The 25,636-nt window shown below is 40.8% G+C and overlaps 2 protein-coding genes across 10 annotated transcripts in view; both read left to right on the forward strand.

The window, feature by feature from the left end:
* LOC108627852 (thyrotroph embryonic factor) overlaps positions 1 to 19,170 on the forward strand; it is a 53,937-nt gene extending 34,767 nt beyond the window's left edge. For 5 of the 9 annotated variants that reach the window (XM_026816002.1, XM_026816007.1, XM_026816003.1 and 2 more), the window contains 5 exons: positions 11,359 to 11,504; positions 12,043 to 12,274; positions 12,650 to 12,753; positions 12,963 to 13,121; positions 13,306 to 19,170. In XM_026816002.1, coding sequence (XP_026671803.1) covers positions 11,359 to 11,504; positions 12,043 to 12,274; positions 12,650 to 12,753; positions 12,963 to 13,121; positions 13,306 to 13,392 — 728 coding nt within the window. In that variant the 3' untranslated portion in view covers positions 13,393 to 19,170. The remainder of the gene's footprint in view (positions 1 to 11,358; positions 11,505 to 12,042; positions 12,275 to 12,649; positions 12,754 to 12,962; positions 13,122 to 13,305) is intronic. The other 4 variants (XM_026816006.1, XM_018029394.2, XM_026816005.1 and 1 more) reach the window with 3 other exon arrangements.
* A 1,681-nt stretch (positions 19,171 to 20,851) lies between these two features.
* LOC108627596 (cilia- and flagella-associated protein 100) lies at positions 20,852 to 25,380 on the forward strand. The gene is made up of 7 exons (XM_018028904.2): positions 20,852 to 22,002; positions 22,544 to 22,751; positions 22,941 to 23,198; positions 23,298 to 23,664; positions 23,903 to 24,132; positions 24,267 to 24,590; positions 24,896 to 25,380. Exons 1-7 carry the CDS (start codon positions 21,911 to 21,913, stop codon positions 25,232 to 25,234), a joined length of 1,818 nt encoding a protein of 605 aa, XP_017884393.1. The 5' UTR covers positions 20,852 to 21,910; the 3' UTR covers positions 25,235 to 25,380.
* Positions 25,381 to 25,636: the final 256 nt, after the last annotated feature.

Consider the following 25,636-nt stretch of genomic DNA (forward strand, 5'->3'; position numbering starts at 1 on the left):
TCTTAATTATAGAAAATGCGTTTTTCTAAGGTACATAAACTTTTGGGACTGATTGTGTAGCCAATACATCTTTAACTCATTCGAAGTCCAGGCGTTATTAAAGTCCTCCCAGAACCGGAATTCTTTTCTCCCAGCCAATAATCCGGAGTTTTCTCCTCTGTTCGCTCCTCTTTATAGATTTTCCTAAATCGGATCTGCGTGCACGTTCGCTTTTTGCGTCGGTTTAGTGCGGTAATAATTCAGTCCCCGGGGACATTAACGCGTACATAAATTAATTTTTTTATGAATTCCGGTCGACGTGGCGGAAAGCTAGTCGCTCTATCGCGTCGCAAGTAGAAGACCGTGTCTGCTTTCAATTTTTTACCATTTCCTTCATAATTACCATGCGCACGCGTTCGGTCAAAAGTCTTCCGACACTTCCGTGCATTCGTTATCTATCAAAATATCTGATAATCATTTTAAATTAATAAATCACCGTGAACTACTTTCACCGGTGCACAGAATACATTGCCTGTGTATTCAATTTCAAACGGACAACTCTAAAATCGTTTCAAAAGCTCTTACATGCTGAAGGAATATTTAATAATGGATAGAGCCTCTCAATTACAATATAATACAAAACGGTTTTCATAATATTTAAATATTACCTGTGTGCCAAGATTTAAAAGCGTGTGCACCAGGCATGAATCTGTGCCCTGTTACATCGCGCGTTGTACACGCGTTGAAATCCTTTCCGGTTGCGAGCCAGTCCTACGATCAACCTATAATAGTTTCCTAGTTTTAAATTTCCGCATGCAAATCAGACGTGGCTCAATTAATTGTGCATGCCCTCTCGGTTTATTGTTAGCTCGTTCTCGCTTTATTATAATTTACAGTCGTAGCTTACAATTCATCGTTTTTCATACGTACGTATTATGTAATTTAGTTTCGTTAGATACGTTATTCATCCAGCGGAATTAAAACGAAATTCCGTGCGTAAGTTCCGGAATGATAAATAAGACTGAACTACATGCGTAATGAATGTACTGAATTGGAAAATGAACAAGGAAATTGATGTAGGGAGATTTTATTCACTTTTTAATTAGTACACAAGACTACTGCTTAGTATTCATTGTGCGAGATTATTTTTTTTAATTGAATTAACGGTTGGTCAGAATTCCGTGTAAGTGGGAACGATTTTCGTCGATTTGACGCGCACTTAATTCATTGGCCGCGAAGGGGCCAGGTTTTCGCGGAACGATGATTATTCTCGAGTGGATCGATCGATTCGGGGCCGACGCGGTGGATCTCTGGCATTTGCGGTCGGAGTCAGCCCGGAAGTTGAAGTCGGCTGCCGCGATCGCTCGCTTGCTCGCTCGCTCGCTCGCCCGAGGGGAAAGTGGTTTGAGCAACTTTCACTTGCGCTGCCAGGCCAAGCCATGTCCTCCTCGGAGTCTCACCGACACGGCGGCCTCGGTGGTGTGTCGTGCCTTGTTCCACCGAAGGAACACCGTTACTTATTCCTCGTTTAACGCTGAATGTTCCTCGATCAAAAGTTATGAAGCATTTCATCGCTAATGATTCTTCATATGTTTCTTTGGATCAATTTCTAGTTTCGTGTTAATTAATGACAAGGCGTAATGTAAAGATCGAAGAACACGAAGAAGAAATTTTATCATACATATTAAAATTATTAAAAAAGTATGGAATTGGCAATTCGAAGTAGCTTGTAATTTCTTGAAAGACGACACTATCACACAGTCTGTCATTCTAAAAATCACTTAAAGCTGAAACCGTGTCACGCTTCGCCATTTGATTATGTTCATTCCCTCGGCATCGTTCGACGAGTGTGGCGGCCAAGAAATCAGATTGCGGATAGAAGAAAGAGAAATCTGCGAGGTGGGGAGGATCGTGTAGTCGCATATGGTTCATTAAAATCGTATGAACGGTCCAAAGGAAAGAGTGGGACAGAAGTAGGAAGCGGCGGTCCGCGGCAGGAAGAGAAGGAAACGCGACCTTTCTTCTTTACTCTTTCCTCCGGCTTCGTATCTTTCCTTTTTTTTTTTCTCGTTCCTTTCTCCTTCCTCGCGGAAACGATTTCGTTATTGCGTGCCTGGAACTCGCGCGCGTAACGCGTGAAACGCCTTGTTGCTTATCAGCAACCAAAGCAGGCAGTTGGTTAAAAAGAAACGTGGACGAGAATGTTTAAGTGCTTATGAAATGCTCGATCACGACATAAATTGGCTTAATTATACGTCCAATTATAAGCAGCCTATATCAGATGCAGTATAAGACGAAGCATTCAATAAAAGCGAAAGATTACTGTAAAAGCATGTTAAGATCGAGTTTATTGATAAACGAGCCGGGCAAAAATTTTTGTTCCGCTCGAGACAGGGAGACAGGCAATGCGCGGTGCAGTGTCGTTCTCAGAAAGTAATGGGTCATGTATTCGGTTCCCGAACGTGTCTCTTTATCGATGAACAACGCCATTCATCCGCGGAGTGAAACGTTTCCTTTATCTCCGGTCAGGTGAAATTCTTATTGATAAGGGAGCGCAGGGAAAGTTTCAGAGCGACCTTATAAGGAGATCTTCCTTTTAAGAAAGTCCATTTTTCCAATTGCAATTGTTGCTTGTTTTATAAACGTCAAACGTTTGTCGCAAGTGGTGTTAGTCAAAGGGTGAAACGGAACTAAATTTCGTCTGGCTTATCTATTGGAGGATTGAGACGTCGTATCTCAGAGATAATATCGGTTCGTATTTGTTCTCGTTTCGCAGTATCGTTTCGTCGTATCAGGAAACGGTCGGCTGACGTGTGCAGAGGGAAAGTTTTCGTTCTTACCAAATTCTTTCTCCTCCCCACGCCTCGGGTTTTTCGCCCCTCCACGACGGAGTACGAGGCGCGAGAGAAACTCGAATCCGGGCCGGTTTAACGACGCGTTTATTATTTTCTATTTAAGACCGGGCGGTTTTCGTGAAAAAACGATCGAGATGAAACGATTTTAAAGAGAAAATCTGTCCCCCTCTGCGTCGTGATCGTTATTGGGGGGTCTCCGTGTCCCTTGAAATATCGTTGGCGGACGTTTATTGCCGGGTGAAAGCTCCGCAGCCGTGGGATTAATGCTAAGAAGCTGTCTGGCTTTGAGTCTCGAACTGTTTCCTGCAAATTATTCCACTCGATCATCCAACCACTTTAACTTTAACTTTATTAACAGGTAGAACCATTTTTGCTACATAAACAACAGTAATTAATACATTTCTGTTCACCAGAATAACGAAAAATAAAATAAGACATCAGGATGATAATAGTAATAAGATAGATAAGAATATTAGGATAAAATATTGAAATAATAATAATAATAATAATAATAATAATAATAATAATAATAATAGTAGGATAAGTGATAACGATAATAATAATGAGATAAGTGAAAACGTTAAAATAATTTTAATGATAAGAAATACGGAGAAGTAGAATAACGTCGATCTTAAGGTAGCTATTTGAATAACGTATCAAGACGTACCTTAATGAACTTCATACTTCTATAATTGAGACGCGGTGTTAGAAGACGTTTTATTACGAGATGTTACAGTTCTCATATTAAACTCGTTTGCTTCGATGCACTTTAATACCGTCTGCGACCGAATACTTAAAATCATTCACGTACAAGACTCTGTGCACTTCTAGCGAGTTAACAGAATTTCGAAACGCTGGTAAAACGTTTTTAATTTCGTGTCTCATCGCGTTGACCGATGAATCCTTCGGGATAAGGCTCGGGGTACGTTTGCACGTCGTTCGTGCGCATCGAGGCGGTTCGGAAACGATTCCCAGGAGGTCTGGAGGCTGTCAGAGGAGCGGCCAAGGACGTCTTCGTGGCTCGCTGCGTTTCAACCCGTTATGCACGAGCTCGTAGCTCGCAATCATTCGAAACCGGGATAGTTCTCACAGTGTACTCGCTTTTACACTTCCTACCAATTCGCTTCTACTCGAATTTTGGAGAAATCACAATGGCAATGATTACTATTATAATTTATAGACAAAATAATATCTTGAGTCGTGTTACAACAGCAAACGTGGCAAGAAATAGTCGTTAGTAAAAATAGTTTAGCGTTGGAAAAAGTCGGAGTTACTTTGCCTAGAATTTCTTGTATCTCTCGGTCGTTTAGTTTTACTAAAAAGGTGGAACGCGTCGGTTTATTATGTGTAGACACGTATTAGCTTAATTGTCGTCTGCGTCCTTGTAACGCACCTGTATACATCGCGCCGCATATTGGGAACATTTTTGCAAAGAAAATTTTAATTAATCACCAATACCTACCGTCAGGAATATGAAATGAAATCCAGAAATGATTGGTCGATCCTGAGTGAACGCGTTGGATATTTTTTAACTTCGAGTCTGTTGAACCGTCGGACGGCTTTTTCGCAGTAACATATGCGAGCGAAAGATATCGGCAATAAGGTCACTGAAAAAGAGGTGATAGCGAAAACTTGTTGAGACATTACGTTAAAATTCTTTTTCTCGTTCGTCGATAAGCCGTGTACTCGACCGAATCGTCGTCGCTTCGTTTGCTCATTAGTAGAAAATGGAAAGCTTTAAGAAATCGCTGTTACCAAACGCATTTCAATCGATGTCAGTGTAGGAAATCATTTCTAACGAGATTAATAATAAAATAATAAATCGACCGATACGCGTTGCTGAAGCTAAAGAAATCAGGGAACGAATAAAGACGATCAATCGGGTGAAATCATGATGAACGTTCAGTTTCACGGAAAAGCGTCGCTGGATTACTTACGCAATAAAGCAAAAGTGTAGTGAACGATCTCCTCGAACTGCCGGAAGAACCGTACGTACGAACGTACGTACGTACGTTGAACGCGCGCGTGTTTCTTTAAAATGCTTTCTCTTTTCGAGCACGCTCCAATTAACGCGGTCTTCTCTAATTACTGACACGGCTTACCGCTCGCTCGCAGCCGACGATTCTACCGGGAATGGAAAAGGGAAATGATTACCGGCGACTCGTCTGTGTCGGGCTATTTTTACGATTGTCGTTACGTAGACGAGGAAACTCGATGGGAGATGTAGGAAGTGCGAAGTGGTTCTTATGTCTCAGCGGCGTTCGCAGTATCCTATAAATAATGAACATATTGTTACTAGCTCAGAATTGGAACATAATAGACCGCTCGGTTTCGTGGAAAACAGATTAGAAAATCAAATCTAATTAAATGTCTTCTGTACGTTATTGGGCGATTTTCGACCACGTAAAATACGCGTTCTAATAATAGAAGCAAAGTAGATAGAGAAATCGACGGATGTAATTTTGTATCGGCTCTTTCTTTCATCGACCCAATGCAACTTTTTATTTACGACTTCATTACGTAAACGTCGTTCGACTCGATCGTAAATACGCGTTAGTAGAATTTCGATTGTAAACGGGGGATACGAAACAATTATACAGTTCCGGAAAATTATACTTTGCTCTTGTTTCTTTCATAAATGAATTGGCAGTGATATGCAGGGAATGCTTTGAGATTAGACTCGTGCAAAGTGAATTATGAGACTGAATTATGAGATACCTATTAATAAATATAATTATAATTCAATTAATTATATATAAGGACACACGTTTCTCTTATCCATTTTGTATGACACGAACGACATTTTTGCTAAATAATGAGATCCACTAATAGTCGGAGCGTCTGTAAAATGAAACTGTTGAGAACCGTGCATTTTCTTTATTACATTTTACAGTGGAGAACTGTAGGAGTTGTTTCACTCTCGGCTTGGGTATATAAACCCGATCGCGAGCCAGGCCTTGATCACGGATTTCAGTTTCACGCCGTGTTCGATCTACCGTCCGAAATAGCCGAGTATCGTTGTACCAAGGACACGGGAAACCATCTCCAAACAAATGCGATTGTTTATCCTTAGTATGCCGGCGTCTAGCACGGCCACTCCCTCGTCGTTGTCCATAATTCCACAACGGTGTCGTTTCAATCTCTTTTTTATTGCCCCGATAAAAACAGTGTCAGTGTCCCATTCAGTATCTCTGTTGATAAAAATGAGAAATGAGCGTACAAGCGTAATTATAATTAAGATTCGTGCAATAATTGAGATAAAGGCTTTTCGTTGGGGCATAGAATTCCCACGTGTGAAACATTATGATTGGGCAGTAGAACAGTGTACGGGCTGTCTGACTAGTAACGTCCGTTTCTCCTTACGCTCTCGGTCCTCGTTTCTCGCTGTATTTCTGTCGTGGACGCAACGATCATTTTCGTGCATCACGGTTCATATTTATTAAGGTTGTATGAACTCTTACATAAAAAAAAATGACAAAGCATTGAAATTTTAATAGTTACTGGACGTTACATTAATAAAACGCTGTACATAATTTTAGAAATTTTGCGAGCCTATTAAAAATGTTATTACATCTTGAATACAACAATGATAGAATTTTGTAATTTTGTGTAATTCTTAATACATGATCTAAAAATATTTCAAAGTTGAAGTAATGTAAATTTCGAGGATATTATTTAAGATATACAACAAAAAGTATGCAAAAATTAAAATTATGAAACATGTAGATAGTTGCAGGTCACGTACAGTCCAATACAAAAATGACAAAACTATGTATTGGAATATTAGAAATTCCTTATGACTGAGAGGAACTTGTCGAACATCATAAACCTTACTCCTCTGTAATCATCATTTTTCCTAAAAGTTAATTCCTTAAAATGTTGGACACAGCTTTTTGTTACATGTCTTGAACTTTTGCCAGAGATCTTCAGGCTCATACAACCTTAAATCAATGTCTCTCGCATACATAATTGAAAATCAGAATTCTTCGATTTACTCAAATAATTTCAACATTAATCATTGAGTACACTTTGAAGAAGATGATATTTTATAGTAGATCGAATCAGCGTGGAGATTATGAAAGTGTAACGTTAGGTAGGCATCCTCCCGTAGGTCGATTTGACTCTAACCGAGGCTAGGAAACCGTAGCTACTTAATTGATATGTAGCCATGATAAAACAGCGGAAATCATGAAAACCGTATTTTCAATTTCCTTTCACCGTGGGTCTTTATCTACGATCTGACTGGTTTTTCCACGTACAATAACCGTTGTTCGTCTCAGCCGCGTGAAACTCGACCGGCTTCTAAATGGATATTTTATTCGGCCCCGCGAGTTATTACCTGTCAAGTTAATTTCCAGGTACCACCGTGCTACCGCGTTTCAGATTAAATTACTCGCTCGCGATTTCACGCAAATTTCTTATACAGTCAAGATCTAGTGTGTGTATAAAGTTTTCCATCTATCAAGCGAGACTCGGAATTTTCCCGTTTTTTTCTTGCCGCAATTGCGAGCACTTGATTAACAACAATCGTTTCCCACGAAAATTTCATTCATCAATAGACTATTTCTTGTCGTTCTAACGAATAAATAATATCTAACGGTTCGATGATGATCTTCTGTCTCCTGGCCACTTTCAAACGTTTCTGGACGAGTTTTCTTATTACTCGATCGGCGCGACGTATCTCAGTACTTTTTTCATCTTCCGTCGGGACATGCCTAGATGACTCACTATGGCGTACTTGAGCCAGGTAAAACGTTCGCGTGTCGCCGATTACGTAAAGGAAACAGCGTCGTCGGTGTATCTCGGACGGGGAATCGGGATGACGGCAAACCGCGCGGAGGGGCGCGGTGGAAACACGTAGGGAACGTAGTAATTAGAGGCACGCTCTCAGTGTTTAACGAAGTGGCTGCGTCGGCCACCGGTGGAACTGGTTCTCTCTTAAACGGAAACCGTCTCACCGATCGGATTCCTCGACGCCCAAGCCTTTACGGTGCTTCCGCTTTCGTTACGTCGTCCCTTGGAATAGGAACTCGGTCAGCTCCATTCCCAATCGCCTTTTGCGACTTCGCCTCTTTCTCCAGTTAATTAACTCCGCATTTCTGTCCTCCGTTACTTCGTACTCTATTCATATTTTTAATTAGCCTTCCACGTTCTATATGGAAGTTTCAGAAGAACGTTTTACCATATGAATTACGTGCTTTTCAATGCTTGCAGAGAAGCGCAAGTCGAGGAAGTAAAAGCAGACGAGGGTTAAAAAGGTACACAAGTAATAGTTTGAATCACGACTTTTATATTTCATAATCAATACGAGATTCTTCGTATATTAATTCTCATCGTGGTATATTCTTGCCACATCATAATCCTCTGTCACAGCGATAAGATCCGATTCGTATCATTTCTCCAATTATTCTCAATCAATCCGATTTACAGTTTCACTCATTACTGTCACTCTTTGAGACTGGCATTCCTCGCAGTCGGTTCCCCCCGCGTATCATTGCTCCTCTTCGTTCTTCCATTCGTCCTTCCACCGTTCGCCGAGCCTGTTGCTCGTGTTCCAGGCCAGGCTCAGGCCACGCAACGCGAGATTAGTTCCGCAGAGTTGGCGACGACCAGCAGCCTTGAACCAAATTGCGAGCTGTCGTTGTTTAGTTGTTTAACCGGTGACCACGGAGAAACGCGTCTCCGTATATCGTTATTAGGCGTTTAAAAAGCATCCTGATCGGTTCGAAGCAGGAAGCACAGGGCACTATGTGTATAATTATTATTTATTACGTTACCCGCCCTCCAATCGTTCTACATTAAGGGGCCTCAACAGTGTGAAATTTAAAGAAAATCGAATTATTTTTTTGTATTTTTCGAAAGTTTATATAAAATATCATACTAAAATTTCAAGGTCAGATCTCAACTAGTTTTCGCCTTCTAATAGTATTAATATAATGTAAGTAATAATGTAATAGTTAGTACATTGAACTGGTTTTTCTAGAAATGGTATGTCTCAAATTTGCTGACACTATAACTCAAACACCAATTATCCGATTGATTTGAAATTTTAACAGTGTTCTAGACATGTTTTATTGCTGAATGATCTAGGATATTCGTGATTGGGTGAAAACTGTAATTTTATCGAAAAATCGACAATTTTTTTAAGGAGAAATCGAACAACTTCTTTAAAAATCTGCCATTTTGTCAGATTTTAACATTTACCTTAACATTACATTACATAGGGTAGATTTACCATAGGGTAGACCATAACATTAAGTTAGATTATATTTCGAATGTTAAATACATTATTATGAGAAGTACATCATCCTTCTTACTGTTAATTCTACTCGTACAAACTTTTGGGCAATACTGTATGCTATGGAAATGCGAGATAAGATAGTGAAAAAATGTTTCAGATTGAATTAATACTGACGCAGTAAATATGCTTCTACTTCGATCAAAAATTTGCTTCGTTAAATTTCTTCTTCAAACGTTCACTAGTATTCCATCTGTCTAATGAGTCTGATCATTAGCTCCTTGATTTCTGTGAGAAACGTGTATAAAACTGGAACTAGTGTCACTTACACGATTTTTAAAATCCAAGGATATTTCCATTTTTTAAAACTGTACGATGAATAAAAATCGACTGCCTGATAATGATAGAACATGAGCCAATGACGGTGCGAATCTTGATAATCGAAAAATCGTCACTCCTCTATTAAAAGAGTTCGGACGTTCTCCATTACAGTTAGGGATATGATTTATTGCAATGCATATTTATATGCATTTCTATTGGAAGTGTGATTCATTGCTATTGATATTACCTATTACGACAGATATTATCCATCGCCGTGAGATATGAATTAATCGCGGTTACTGGAATCGTAGTTAACGATAATCAGGGGAGTGACTAGCACACCGAGTATGAATATTAAAATCGTGTTTCGTCGAAATCTATCAAACGGTGTGCAGTAGCGGCACGACCTCGTCGACACGCGGTCTGCCATCATGATAATAACCATTGGACGTGGTTTTGTCGCGTTCACCCATTGGAAAAAGGATGGGAAAAATAGTAAAACCGTTCTCTGTCTAATCCCGAGGCTTGAGAACGATCCATAATCCTTTTCATTACCTGTTCCCATCGTAAATGAGAGTTGTAAATCATATATTAATAAGATCCGTAGATAGAGAGCAGAGATTTTAAACTTAACAAATAGTATTCGATAAATTTCTATGACAAAATGAGGAAAATGATATCGATCAATGATAAGCAATGATATATTAAAGTGAAAGCTTCTTTCACTCGTTTCAAAGAATTTCCAGTAGCCTAGGGACTAGGCATTGGTACGACCGATCGAATTCAAGGCTCCTGTGTCCTACAGAGTCGTTCGTTTTTATTTGTGATCGAAATTGGCGATCAGAATTGCGTTTTAAAACGTTTCTATCATATTTTAGATAGTTTCGACTCGGGCAAGTCATGTTTCGTGTCACAAATGACGTTGTGCTATGGAAATCAGCGAATTATGAATCTAACAATAAAATTAGAAATATAAATGAATACTTTGTTCTTCTTTTTAACGAGTTTTGGTCGTTCGTGTAATTCCTCTGATCTAAAATGCTTGTATCGATGAATGCGAAATTGAATTGAATTTTTGAACTCGAGGAGAGCCGTGGCAGCCGAGGTGGAAATTAAACGCGGAAGGAACGCGAAGAAACAGAGAGTAGATAGCCGTCGGGTTGGCTCACTATTTTTGGAGGAGCATCTCCAAGGCCACCGACTGATCACGGTCCTCTCCTCCCTTTTTCTTTTCTTCCACGAAGCAATTTCTGACGGCCACACCGTTTCCGACACCGCTTCGTGTCGCGTCATCGCCTCGTCCACGGAAAAAGTTGCAAAGAACTCCGGCGGTGGAAGTGTGTCACGTGTTCTAAGTCTGTCTGTGGTCGTCGAGGAGAACGAACATGAAAGAGAGCCTCTTCATTGAGAGCGGAAATGAGAATTTCGCTCGGTCGAGATTAAAGTAAACTAAAAAAATGTTATAGCGAATCGCTTACTCGATACTGCAGCGGATTTAAAGAATTCTTGTGAGGAACCAGAATTAGAAAATACGTTGTTAACACGTTGACTGCCAACTATGAGATATCTTGTAGGTTGTTTACTTGCCCAGGACGCCTACTACGAGTTATCTCGTCCCTTTAATACTTGCCATATTTGTACATAACAGTGTAAATATGAATAGATGGTCTCAGGAAAGAGAATTAAAAATCCGGTTTAGCTTAAATAAACAGAAAATACAATTATACAAAGTTTATTCAAAAAGAAAAAGTTTATACAAGGAAATAAGTATTATTATTGTTTTTAATAATATAACATGATTAAATCAAATTGGTTCTTTAGACCGAAATCGTGAAAAATTCCGTGACAGTCAACGTGTTAAAATTCTGAATGATATTAAAGACGTAATTAGAAGCTCGTGAGATGTCGCGAATTTTCAAATGGTTTTGGGACGCTATGATAACGTTGTCGAATTTGATTTCGTAGGGAAACAAGGCAAAGATGGACCAGAGGAGAAGAAGGACGCGGACGGAGAGCTGTGGGGCAACGTGGAAGCGCAGGCCGCCTTCCTCGGCCCGAACCTCTGGGACAAAACTCTGCCCTATGATGCCGACCTGAAGGTATTGAACCATGTATGTACAAAGACGCGATACGGTAAGCTCACTATCCGGAACTCAAATGCGCGGATCCGAAATATCCATGAGTTTGGATTCCCTTTTGTTAATTCAGAGTTTGATCATTGAGTTCATTCAATTAATATTATTTCCTGAGCTATTTATTTCCCTCTTCAATCTGTTTCATATAGAGTCCTGGTCGAACATGATCACTATAATATTGGATTGGCAACTAAGTGATTGCGGATTTTAAATAAGAAGTCTGTCGACGAACTCCGCAATTATTTAGTTGGTAACCCAATAAAATTCTAATGTCTGGGCACATGACTCTTCGTGAATGCTGTATTAAATAAATGGTTTCAAATGTGTTCACAATAATTCAGTTAAACGAATAAATCTCGTTAAATTGCCCAAATTTCTTAATGAATCTGAATACGCATGACATTTCGTACCATCGAATAGCATAAGACGGCAGGAGTTGGTAACGGAGGAGGAGAATTGTTTATCTGAGGAGGACGAAACCAAAAGAGAGGGTGCTCTCTGCCGTTTGTTGCAGTACGTGGATCTTGACGAATTTCTATCTGAGAATGGTATCCCCGTGGACGGCGTGGCCGGCGGCGGTCAGGGCACGATGCAGAGCGGGCAGCTGCACAAGATGAACAACACGGAGACGGCCGGGCACCAAGGACCGGCCGGACTCCAACCGGTCACCAAACGCGAGAGATCACCCTCGCCGAGCGAGTGTTGCTCGCCCGACACGATGAACCCTCCCTCGCCCGCCGATTCCAGTAAGTCGACTTTCAGTCCCCAATTTCCTGTCCTAATTTTTCTTTATCTCAATTATACGTCGATCTCGGTGGTCCATCCTGAAGAACTTGGTCATTTTATTTTTCTACGGAGGGGGATTGTTAAAAAAAAAATCATTTTATCATATTCGTTTGTCACCGTAAGGAAAATTTAGAAATACGAATGACACGGGGGACGAATGATACGCGGTGATGTATGTAAATTTCTAACAAAGTCTCAGGATCGACTCCTGAGCAAAAATCTTGGTAGGCGAGAATGAAAATCATAGACTAACGTCAATATTGTCGATTATTCCATCTTCGCGCGTACAGATTCCGAGGACTCGACACGAATACAATATGGCTTGTCTCTTATAGCGCTTTCGATGGCCTCATCGGGGCGAGACTTCGATCCACGCACCCGGGCCTTCTCCGACGAGGAGCTCAAACCGCAACCGATGATCAAGAAGTCACGAAAGCAGGTTTGCATTCTCTTACTTCTATCATCAAATGAAACTCGCCGTTCACGTAACATCGCGTAAAATAGCTTATTTTAAATTAAATCGTATTTAACAGCGTTTAACTCGACGAATCCTGTGCCGATAGAATATTCATTCGGGTTCGTTCTCTCTCGACGACGAACAAGATTCTAATTGGAAGTCGCGTAATTTCCTGTTCCTTTTTTTTCCATGATCCGGCGATGACCGCGCAGTTCGTTCCGGATGACCTGAAAGATGACAAATACTGGGCGCGTCGTAGGAAGAATAACATGGCAGCGAAACGATCACGGGACGCACGCCGCATGAAGGAGAACCAGATCGCTCTCAGGGCCGGCTTCCTCGAGAAAGAAGTGAGCAAATCTTCCCACGCTTAGAAAATTAAGAATAAGCCTATCCCTCGTCATAGATTCTCTTAATTACGATCATTTCTCGGTCGCGTTCTATCATTCCCAAAATCATCTCTGTTAGGACTTACGTTTAATAAGAGCCTGTTCGACGATCCTTTTGAACGAGAGCACGTCCTCCGATTTTCAGAACATGGGCCTGCGGCAGGAGCTGGACCGGTTAAAGAACGAGAACATGCTGCTGCGCGACAAGCTGAGCAAATACACGGACGTGTAACAGTACGCCGACCAGCAGCAACAGGCAACGGCTCGTCGCGCTATCAAAGAAGATGCAGACACGAGCGTACGTTGTGCCAGCAGCAGCAGCAGCAGCAGCTCCTCCCACACACACACCAATAGTCGCAGCACTTAGGTTTTCTTCTTCGCCAGTCCGGACGAAAGAAGAATTGATTAATTAAGAAAAAGTAACAAAAAAAGAATACGTGAGAAGAAGAAGGAAAGGAAGAAGCGCGCCGAATCGCAAGACCACCCCCTCTCCGTGAAATTTGTAAAACCCAGACGAATCCCCTTTCGATTCCAGTGGACCCGAACCTAAAGGATAGAACGCATTCTGTTTAAATAATTTCATCCATCCTCTTCTCAGTTCCGTTCGCACGCGCGTACCCCCATATTTCTCTCGATCCCGTTCCCTCTTTCCTCCCTCTCCCACGGACCCCGTGAAAATTCATGGACTCCCTGATTTAAAAGAAAAGTGTACATAGATATATGCATAGTTAGATTATATATAATGTATGTATACACACGCGTTTTACGTACACGACCGGAGTGCGTACGTGTACGTCTGTCTGTAAGTGTGACTCTGTGCGCGCCTGTACGCATGCACACGTGTACGTATTTTAAGTACGCGTAAACGTGATTTGAGTTCGAGATTTGCACGCTGGATAGAAAGAAAGAAGAACGGTTGTCACGTGACACGTGAACAAGGGCGTCGACGAAACTTTCGGACGCGTGCGGAGGATCGATGAAAATCGAGCATTCGAGGATAACAGTTCGGCATCTCCGTTCCATTGAAATCGATCCTTCAGAAACGTTTCACGTTTGATCGACGCCTCGTGTACAAGAAACGCGTTCGCGATTTATCTATACGCGGTGGCGCCCGCTCAACGTTCGAAACGTGGGCACCGCTAGGACTCATCGTGATTTCGATCAGGCGTTTTGAAAGCGTGAGCATTCGGCATAAGTTCGTCGATACCGTTCGGGTATCGTGAATGTGATGGTCAACATTAAAGTGATTCCATTATTCTGGGACTTGTCTAATAGGATATCGATTCCAATAATCGTCAAAGCGTCGAGCGAGTCAGCGTACCGATGTCCCATTTTTGATCGGGTAGATAAGATGCGCCACGGTGAGCGGGTACCACTGCAAAAACGCGGAGAGACACACGCATACACGTATACACGCGGGACATGATCGGTGCGCGTGCCAATTGAATAATGTATAAAACGCGAATCTGAATCGCTGTCGGGTGCGCAGGTAAGTATTCTCCTCCGGACACCTATCTATGAAACTTTTCCTTCGCGCCGGGCACGTCAATCAATTCGATCGAGACTTTCCATCGATCGCGTCGTCGCGCAGCTTCGAAAGTCATTCTGTTTCTCTTTCGACTTCGAGGATTCGCTTCTTTCCTAGTAATCTTAAAAATTCGCATATGAAGAATCGTGTCGGTGCAATTTATCGTTCGATGTAAGAATCTGTAATATACGTTTAAAAGTGTCGATACCAGTTGAACACCCTAGGAAAATGAATTTATTTTTTTAAAGTAATTCGAATCGATGAATTATTTAACGAATCTCTACGATGCAGCGTTACAAGCGTCGAAGTGCTGGAAACGAGATCTTCGAACAAAAGCGTGTACGAACATTCGGCACGCGCACCAAAATCATCTGATCAGTGTAATCAACGAAAGATATTACGTTATAGCAGACATGCGCGCGAATAAATGATAAATAATTGGGAACGAAAACCGCGAGCGGTCCTTAAACCGTTAGTCACGTGCTGGCTCCGAGTAATTCAGTTCGGTTCTTGCACGACGCGGCCCCACGTCCAATCGCGGATACTCTGCTAATTTCGATCGGTCCACCCTCGAGAAATCCTGATTAATATTTGTATTTAAATATGGTTTTGTAATAAGATCGTGTAAATACTTTTCAAAGGATTCATCGCGTTCTCATATTCCGATAGCGGGTGAACCAGTTTTCTTCACAAATATTATTTGTAAATTAGCGAACGATCTTTTGATTTTATAAAATCAATATAAGATTCATTTTGCCAATTGAAAATCATTCCATTATGGTACGGAACGTACAGTGTCTGCCTAATCCTGAAAGTATCCGTGATCGGACGGTACGTTGGGCGTAGAAAGGTGGATAAAATTAGAGAAGAGAAAATAATAAGTTCGGAGAACGACGCTTTTCTGCGCACGGACTAGGATCCTAGTTCTCTAAGAAACGTTTAATTACCGTAGCGTATCCCACAAGTGGTGATGGTACAGATACACACAAACACACATACACATACAAGTGATTCTAGTTGTTTCTATCGAGTAAGGTAGAAGATCAAGTGCTTCTTTTCTTTTTCATAACGTCTACGATCTATCCTCAATCTCTCTTTCTCTCTCTCTCTCTCTCTCTCACTCTCTGTCTCTCTCTATCTCTCTGTTCATACTTCTCTCGTACCGTTCTTTCTGTCTCTGTATAACGTCTCGTTTCGTTGATCTACGGCGCTCGGTCGTATGCCACTCGATGACGATGATGAATCGCATTTCGTTGAGCGACGGATAGAAGGAATTTGGTCGCTCCCGATGCGGGAAAGCGTCACTTTATCATTTGTCGCGCTTCGACACGATCGGTGGCTCGTCGAACAATGGATTCACGCATTATTTTCTTTTTATAAACATAGAGATATATATATACAGGGTGAACTATGAATCGTGATCAGTAGAGATTATTCTGTTACTAACTGTCCAATCGCAAATGTTTTTATCAGGTATAGCATGGTTCCAAGAGAGCTCTCGCGTGATTATAGAAAACTCTCTTGAAACTATGCTATACCTGATAAACACATTTTCGATCTAACTGATAATGCTAATAACAAAGTAATCTCTATTGATCATGACTCCTGGTTCACCCTGTATATATTTCTTGTTACCTTGTAAATATTTTTAACTAAGTACCACCGTAAATGTACTACCATTAGTTATTTCGTATCGCAATCTATAATTGTATAAATCAAAATTGTAGGGAGCTCGTATATCGGGACGTACTTCGTACTTTTTTAATTGATCATTCAGATGACATCGTTCCATTGTCAATGAGGCCACGATGAAGCAAACGTGCCGGTCGCGAGATACACGATCGTTGTTAAAGTAATAAACGAAAACGAGCGATGGGGATATTACCTTTAGGAACAAAGCGATGCGTATATCTCTGTTCGTAGTTGCTTCCTCCGGTGAGAATTCTATTGGAAAAATAGCGGAGACCACTTTCCGTGGCTGGATAAAAGAATATATATGTACGTACACGCGCGGCTAATGTTTTTGCGTAAACGTCGATGCGTTCTAGTTAACGATAAGCGATTCTGCTCGTTGCAACGCTCACTGACAATAATCGAGTATAATTATTAAATATACACAGACACAAAGGACACATACACACGTTTTTTAGCATTTTTCCCGGCGTTACTGAATTCGGCATTAAAACCACGTGTATATGCGTTTCAGATTTTTTTATATTAAACGCCTAGTTGTTGATTATCATTAAAAGGACGGCAATAAGTAGCGAGAGCGTTGTACGAATTCAAGCTTGAATTAATTTCGAACATGTGCGTATTAAATTGATTTCGTTTCGGAGATTGAGAACTGCGTTACTTATGAAGTGATTGAATTTCTGTACACACGTTTATAAGTTCCTGAAATTTTATAATTCGGAGATTCTGAATTAAATAATGACTATTATCGATTTCGTCGAAGTCTTGAATGAAAATTAATTAATCTATGATTGACGAATCGTTCAAAGCTCTGCGTTAGAATCTACTTTGGTTTAATATCGTTACAGTGTCTCATTCTATTTTCGGTCAATCGTCCAGTGGCTGACGAACAGAAGTGTAGAAACGATTTTGTTACGATTTCCCGATTGATTTTCGTCTGACCACTGACAACACGAATTCTCGAAGAGCTTACGGATACATAGATACGTATAAATCTATATTTGTAGAGGTGAACGAAGAAATTAATTTTATAGAAGGCCTTGTCAATGACAGACTCGCTTCCGATTCGCATGCATCGTATGCAAAACCGATGTACGGATGTATGACGTTCGAAGTTGTATACATATTTGTATGTTACATGTACGTATGTACGAAACCAAACTTTGTACATGCCCCTTTCGTTTGTTTCATTTCTGTGACCTCGTCGAGCGTCGACTAGCGTTCTACGGTTGCCAATTTTTTAATCACTCAGCGACCCTCAAAATAGTGATTCCTCCTGTTACGAAAGTACAAGTTCAACGTTTTTTCTAAAAAAATTCGTTCCTTCGAACGAAGTTATTGTATTATTACACTTGTGTACATGTATAGAACACAGGTTCTGTAAAGTATAAATACTGAAAATGAAGTAAATTCGTAAACGCCCAAAGTATGTACATTAATTTTGTTACGTCGATTCTCTCGTTCATAAGAATCCATCGATGGGGTCGATCGAATCATTTGCCTGAGGATCGCTGGACAGGAGTTCGTGTATGATGAAGCGCGTCATCCAGAAAATTGTTTTACGCATTGTTACATTGTATGCATATATTTTCTTTTCTTTGCCGAGATTTTATGCACGTTGTATAAATATAATATAAAAGATATTTTTGCGTAGAAGGCGATAGAGACGGCGCGAAGCGTCGCGGGAGATTTGCGATTAAACGATTGCTTTGTCAGTTCTTAGCGACCTTTTTGATTGTCCATTAATGAGAAGCGAACAAAGGTGAATCCTGTTGCTCGACCGAAAGGCAGGAAATAAAAATGTTTGAAGAACGATTAAACGGAAGTAATGGTGCACTATCGAAAATTCCACGCGTGAGAAACGTGATAGAACTATTCTGATATTTGTTTGACAAAAGTGGCTGTAGTAAAAGTGTCACATGTTATGTTCCCGGTAAGAACGCGTTACAAGCATCTTCGCGCTCGGCCCTATTTCCATTTCTCAAACGCGTTCGATCCTATTCCTTTTCTTGGTACGGTGCCTATCGTTTGAGAGACTCATCGAGCATAAAACGCGACGCATCGTACGCGTCTAATAGCCAGGAATTCTTTTTAATCAAATAACCGGTAATCGACGGTGTCCTATGATGTACGATCACCACGAAGGTTCGTCTTATTTTTGAATCGCTGCATCGAATTCGCAAAATTTCGAGGGGACAAAGAAAAGGAAGAGACACTCGTTCACGTTTCTCGATGATCGATATATTTGTATAAGTACCTACTAGTACAAGTTGCTATTAATTAAACTTACGTCGTAGCTTTGTAAGTGGCCGGTCTTGGGTCTCGGCACACGAGTTCAAGTTTTCAAACAATGACAAAACAGTGAGGCGTGTGCTTCTCGGTCACGCGGTTAACCGATGTAAACGTGGAAGAACGGGGGCGATTAATAATAATCGGGTACAGTTCGCAAATTAGAAACGAGAAATAATTGTAACGGGGAGATATCGTAGAGAGGAAAAATGTAGAGAACACAGGTAGGCGCAACTGACAGCTTTGCTCTAATTAGGGTCTAACGACGATGATTAAACGAGGTAACGAAAAAATGGTAAAGACGTAAAAACATTTCAACGTAAACGGGAGAGTTCTTAGATGACGTCGCCGCGTCCGTTTAATTACATCCGATCCATTTGAAACTAAAATGAGAAGAACAAGGAAACATGCAGTACACGCGAGGGTTTAAACACGACCACCAAAACGTCAAAGTGTATCATATTTCGAGAAATATATGTATTTGTTATTGTTTTCATTGAATTATATCGTTGTACCTGATCCCGTCGTTTCAGATGCGCGTAGATAGAACACCTCGCAGTCCGATGGACTGGCAGCAGCTTATGGTCGCGATGCGTCAGACTTATTGATAGAAAACTCCCGGTGGACTCCAATCGCGATCTGTTCTACCTGCGCGCATTTTTATAACCCCTTAATCTCTAAATTATCATTGAATAGTCCCTGGATGATCTCTCTCGTCTCTGAATGACTTCTCCCGTCTCTGGATGGTCTCTTCAATCGAGAGGCATCTTCTTTTTGTCTCGATGGAAGCAGGTAATGATTACAGTCTCGTAAAAATGTTACACCTGGTTCTCTCGCGTTCCGATTTTTCCGAAACTTTAAAGACGTGTTCAGAGAGGATCTATTCAAGTGCCTTTCAAGTTCTTACTATTCGGAATTGTATGAAACTTCAGAGACATTCAAGAAGGATCCGTTTAAGAGTCTCTCGAGCTTCCTAACAATATCTATTCTACTTTTAGAGTTGTAACAATACTTTCCCTTCCCTCGTTTTCGTCTTACATGATTTTAAAATTTCCGTCTGTTCCAGATATCTCTCAAAACTTCTAAGGATAATGAAGAAAGTCCTTTGCAATTCTTACATCAGTGTCAGTGATAAAATTAATAGTGATAAATTCATATTGAAGTACTTAAACAATCTTCTTTGTAAATTGTTGTATATTTCATGAATTTTAATTAATAAAGAAATAGTTTTAATAAAATTCAAACGTCTCGTTACTTACCTTTAATTCTCCCAGCATCCAAACCCTTCTCCTAATATCTTCATTTAATACAAGTAGAAATAAAATAGAATAGAAATTTAAGAAATTCTTGGAAATGACGTCATCGCAAGTAGTTAGTGCTACCTCCTATGCTATCATGTTCTCCTAATACATAGTCTGATTTTTGGAGAAAATTTTCTTCTCCGAGAATTCTCGGAAGTGACGTCATCACGAAGAGTTAATGCTACCTCCTATGCTATCATATTCTCCTGATACAAAGCCTGATTTTAGAGAAAAATTTTGTCCAGCGAGAATTCTTGAAAGTGACTTCATCAACAGTAGTTAGCGATACCTCCTACCATCTTATGTTCTCCTATTACAAAGCAAGATTTTGGCCAAAATATTCTCTAAAATCAGGCTTTGTATCAGGAGAATATGATAGCATAGGAGGTAGCATTAACTCTTTGTGATGACGTCACTTCCAAGAATTCTCGGAGAGAAAATTTTTCTCCAAAATCAGACTATGTATTAGGAGAACATGATAACAATCCTCCATCGTGATTGATGAACGCTACTGCAGTAAAGGTTCTTAACTCACTGGACAAAATTTTTCTCGAAAATCAGACTTTGTATTAGGAGAATATGACAGTATAGGAGGTAGCACTAATTTCCGATGATGACGTCATTTCCAAGAATTCTCAGATTCAAAATTTTTCTCAAGAATTGGACTTTATATCAGAAGAATATGAGGACATAGGAGGTGGCACTAATTTCTGCTGATGCCGTCATGTACGGTTCTGATCATTTTAATTGAAAACAACGGAGTAGGATTTGGATAAGAGATCAGGGGAAATAATAAGAGATTTGCAATTGAGTTTAAATAACTTATTTATTTAATAAAATTCATATGTACAATAATATACAAAAATTACTTAAATGGTACATGCACTTATAAAACAGTTTATTTCGCATCTGACGTATTCAACGATGATGCTGATGACAGCGAATCTGCAAATGTACACGAGAAGATATTAATAATAATTAACGTAATCGATTTTACGTATTAGTGAAAAATTAACAACTAAAAAATAATTATAATTCTAAACTACAAATAATACGACTTCAAGGAAATTCATAAAATCTACTTCGCAACAGAAACCTGAAAAAGGATCGATAAAGAAAGTTCAAAGGTAGATGAACGAAGAAATTGATAAAACTAATTGAAACATAATATATTAACAATGATTACTTTCGGGAATAGAACGAAACTATGTCGGCTCTAGCAAATACCTAATTGATACTGAACGATTCGAGGAATAAGAATAAGTACTCTTACAATTAGACTTCAGAAATACGCACTTCGCGCATGCCAAACAATTTGACTTGACGACGGCTGAACTCAACGTCTAAAACCCTGAGAACGTGGTGACAGCTAAGAAAAAGCTGCCAGGTTATCGAACTTCACCCATTCCTCTTTATTTAAACAATTTCTTAAACGTAGAAACATCATCGCTGGCAAAAGGAGCTGCCTCAAGAATTGTAAGTAATTTCTCAATCTGCACACCGTTTGTTATATATAACACACAAATACATCGACAAGTTTAAAGAAACTACAGGTTTTCAATAATACACAGTATGCACGGATCAATAATATAATCTGTTTCTGTTGAACGGTAATATCATAATCCGGTCCATTAAAATTTATACTACCTCCGACACGCAGTAATTTATATTAAAATTATCTGCTCAGAAATTGCGGTAACATCAAAGCACTCATAATAAATTCCGCGTGTGCCTCGACGCAGCAGCAGATCGGCTCACCGCCAACTTCAAACTCTCTCGCAGACGCTCCGAGATAAAATTTTCAATCGAATGCGAGCCGACGACGTCGCCCCTTTGCCAACGCGATGAGGGGGACCGAGCTTTTCTTCATCCACGCAGGTGAATGGCCGACAGGTGAAAAGCGGACAGTTTGAATAAAGCACGAGCTGAATTACGGGAGGATGACCGATCCGACGCCGAAAGCCGCCCGGCCGCGGAACGTCGGCCGAAGCAAGACGATGACTGCCAGAAAACCGCGGAACAATTTCTTTAGGTATTTTCTAAGTGAAATTTATTGAGAATGTGGAAATGATAATATACAGTTAATAATGAAATTTTCACTATATATTCTTATTTTAAAGGGCCATTGTAGGGCCCTTCCTTGATAAGTTACCGAAATAGCGAGCTACCTTAAGTTTATGAAACGATCGAAATTAATTTAAATAAATAGATAGAAATAACTAAACAGAATTTAAAATGAGAAATAAATATTAAGATTTGTACTCTTTTATGGCGAACCATTTATTTATTAAAATATATGAATGTGGAAATGATAATATACATTTAATAATGAAATTTTCACTTCATATTCTTATTTTAAAATAAGCCCATTGTAGGGCCCTTCCTTGATAAGTTACCGAAATAGCGAGCTACCTTAAGTTTATGAAACGATCGAAATTAATTTAAATAAATAGATAGAAATAACTAAACAGAATTTAAAATGAGAAATAAATATTAAGATTTGTACTCTTTTATGGCGAACCATTTATATAAGTGATTACGAGAGGATATCGAACTTTTAATTTTCATGGCAGAACGCAGTATTATTTCACGAAGGGTCACGAACATCTGGGAAAAGCTAGAGATGTTCTCCAAGAGCAGTCGCCGTTCATTTACCCACCTTGCTCTTTAATGTTCTCTTACTCCCAATACTGGCGAGCGAAGAAACGTACCACGGACAAGGAGAAAAGGATGGGAGTACTAAAGGCTACGGGCAGCCACAGTCTCCTACGATCGCTTCGTGTAAGCGCTACGATCTCATTTGACTGAATAACGAAAGACAAACTCGAAACTGTGTTCAATCGCGAACTCGAAAGACAAATAATAATTACGGAATCGGAACGAACCGCTACGACTGAACTTAGAAAAAATTGTTCGATTTCAGAAGGGTTGCTTACTTGAGATTAGAACGATTATGTTCCTTTTGCCAAGGTGGACGTGGACATCGAGGCGTTGGAGGCGAAGAAGCACAAGAAGCTGGACGAAGCGATGGCCATCACCGACGTGGATCCGCAGTTCTTCTCCCAGTTGGACAGCCGCATGGTCAAAGAGAAGTTCTGCGTGCTCGATTACGTCGAGGACAATCGGCAGATCTTCAAGGCTCGGCTGTTGGCCGGTCAACAGACCGACGACTGCATTCGCATAGACCAACAGTTCGTCGAAGAGCAGAGGAGGCTAGACGACATCAAGGTTCGTATTTGTTCTACGCAGTTACAGAGACTTGCTGCAACTCAGCTTATCGTACTTCGATTCGATTGAAACGTATTCACGGGACGTGAAAATTGACAGCGTCGATACCGACAATACGTGAGCGGCTTCGAGGAATTCCTGTCGAAGGACCACGAGGAAAGCATGAACGTCCTCAACAAAGCCGACGACGAGGTGAAACTGACGAGGGAGGTGACCGAAACGAGGAACCAGCTCTCGAAGGAGTTCGGCAAAGTCAGACTGGACGTTTATCATTGGGAGGAGAGTTGGAGGATGGTGAAAATGTGCCAGAGGTTCCTCTATCAGGTGTCGCCGATAGCATGGCGCGAGAAACACGACTGGATCCACCGTAGCGAGTCCGGGGAGAGCATTATTCACGGAAATGCGGACGACCTGTTCGGTCGATACCGAATGCTAGATGAAGTTGCCTCCCTCGACACTCTGATAGGTGATTCCCTCCTACACTGTCACAGTTTTGCTATCTACGAACAGCGACGATTTTACTTTTTAGAATTTCTCCTAAACATTTAGAGAACATATTTTTCTTTGCCAGGAGTGCCACTTCATTTTACGATATCAAGTTGCCAACAGATCGTATCAAATTTTTAAATACGGAAAGAGTCAGGATAATTATTTCTAGACATGATCTTCGGAAATTTCAATTTATAAATTGTTACTCTCCTCAGATTTGTTCGAGCAGGACATTCTCGACGCAGGCCCGACAGAATTATACTTCAAGGACCCGCAAGATCTGATTCTTGTATTCAGAGCACTGGAAACGCAGAACCTGAGCGCGTTGATTCACTTAGAATCTTTGGCAGAGCCACTGGCCGATATGTTAACGACGATACGCACGGCCGAGGAACAGATCAAACTGGAAGTCGGAGAAATAACCGGTGCTATCAACGAGTTGACAGTAATTTCTAAATTAATCGAACATTTTCACGTTAAAGTTTAATGTACAGAACATTAAGGACGCTCGCGATGTACAAAATAATCTCATTGACAAAATCCGTATTAATTACGAGATATGAAACAAACACGTTTTAGGATGACATACAAAAGCTGGAAACTAGAGCGGCCGATTTAGAGGAATACGCGAACGAACTGTTGGACACAGCGTTCCGGGAGGCGGTCTGCTCCGAGAGCGTATTGAGACTCCAAGTGTTCGTCGAAGACGCGTACGAGAGTTGCGTCGGCCCGAACGAAGCGAACTTGGACAGTTTCTCGATGATGAAGTGGATCGAGAAGACCCACGAGGATTTGAACCTGCAGTTAGACACTCTGCCACCAGAAGTGGTACAGTTTTGTGAAAAGGAAGGATTCAGACAGGAGCTCAGAGCCACGAAGGAAACGGAGGAAGCCGCCAAGAAGGTCAGACGATCGATCAAACTCATGATTCAATTATTACTTCGCGTTAGACCAGTGCATCGGATCCAAGTATATTTAGTTTCAAATTATTGCTCAGCTTTTAATTCAAAAGGTAAACCACTCAATTTATATACGAAACCTCTTTTCTTATGCAATTCATAAAACTATTCTACCTGATGAGAACACAAATTATAATTAATTCAAAGACGAAACGTCCCGAGCACCGATCTGACACTTTCTCAATTCGTACCAAGGATATTCGTCGAAAATTCCGAGTGACTAAAACTCTATACCTGTTCGAATCGCAGTTCGAGCTGATGCATCGGCTGCTGGCGTCACTGAAGCGTGTCATGGAACCACCGGTGACGAAGCGTCGACCTTTAATGTGGCGTTCGACGCCGCGGTTTCAGCGAGCGAAGGCGAAACCGCCGCCGCCCGAGCCGACCGAGGAGGAGGCCAATTATCTGACCTTCTTCACGAACTATTGCAAACAGGAAGACTTCATCGCGTACCGGTCTCTTTTCCCGGACGATTTCGACCTCACGTTCCAGGAGACCACACGAACCGAGACAAGTACCACCAAATCCCTGACCGACGATGGAGAAGACCGGGCGTCTACTGCCGACGCGGACGACACCGAGAGTTGAGATCGAACGTGAAACGCATTTTCAAATATATATTCCAATTTTGTCGTATTTACTGTGTGCAAACGATGTAGGAAATATGTTGTAGAAATACCGAACGCGAGATCATGGTTTTATTTTATATTAAATAATTTGTCTTTTATCTTAAATGATTTATCTGAAACAATAATTCTTATCGAATCCCCAGAAACGTTCCATAAAAGTTCCTTTCAAAAAGCTAAGAATCACCGAAACATTTCCACTTCCCGTTTCACGCCATGCAATTGCCATAAACTGTTCATCTGTAATCCGAATCGTGGCACAGATTGCACGCTCGCAGCTGTTTCCCATAAAAGTTGAAGCCGTGACTGACTGCACGCGCAACGACCATATGGACTCGGAAGCATTGACGTCGGAAAAGAGGAG

Source organism: Ceratina calcarata, unplaced genomic scaffold, assembly GCF_001652005.2.
Source record: "Ceratina calcarata isolate Rehan_Ccalc_2016 unplaced genomic scaffold, ASM165200v1 scaffold48.2, whole genome shotgun sequence".
In the NCBI taxonomy this organism is placed as follows: Eukaryota; Metazoa; Arthropoda; class Insecta; order Hymenoptera; family Apidae; genus Ceratina; species Ceratina calcarata.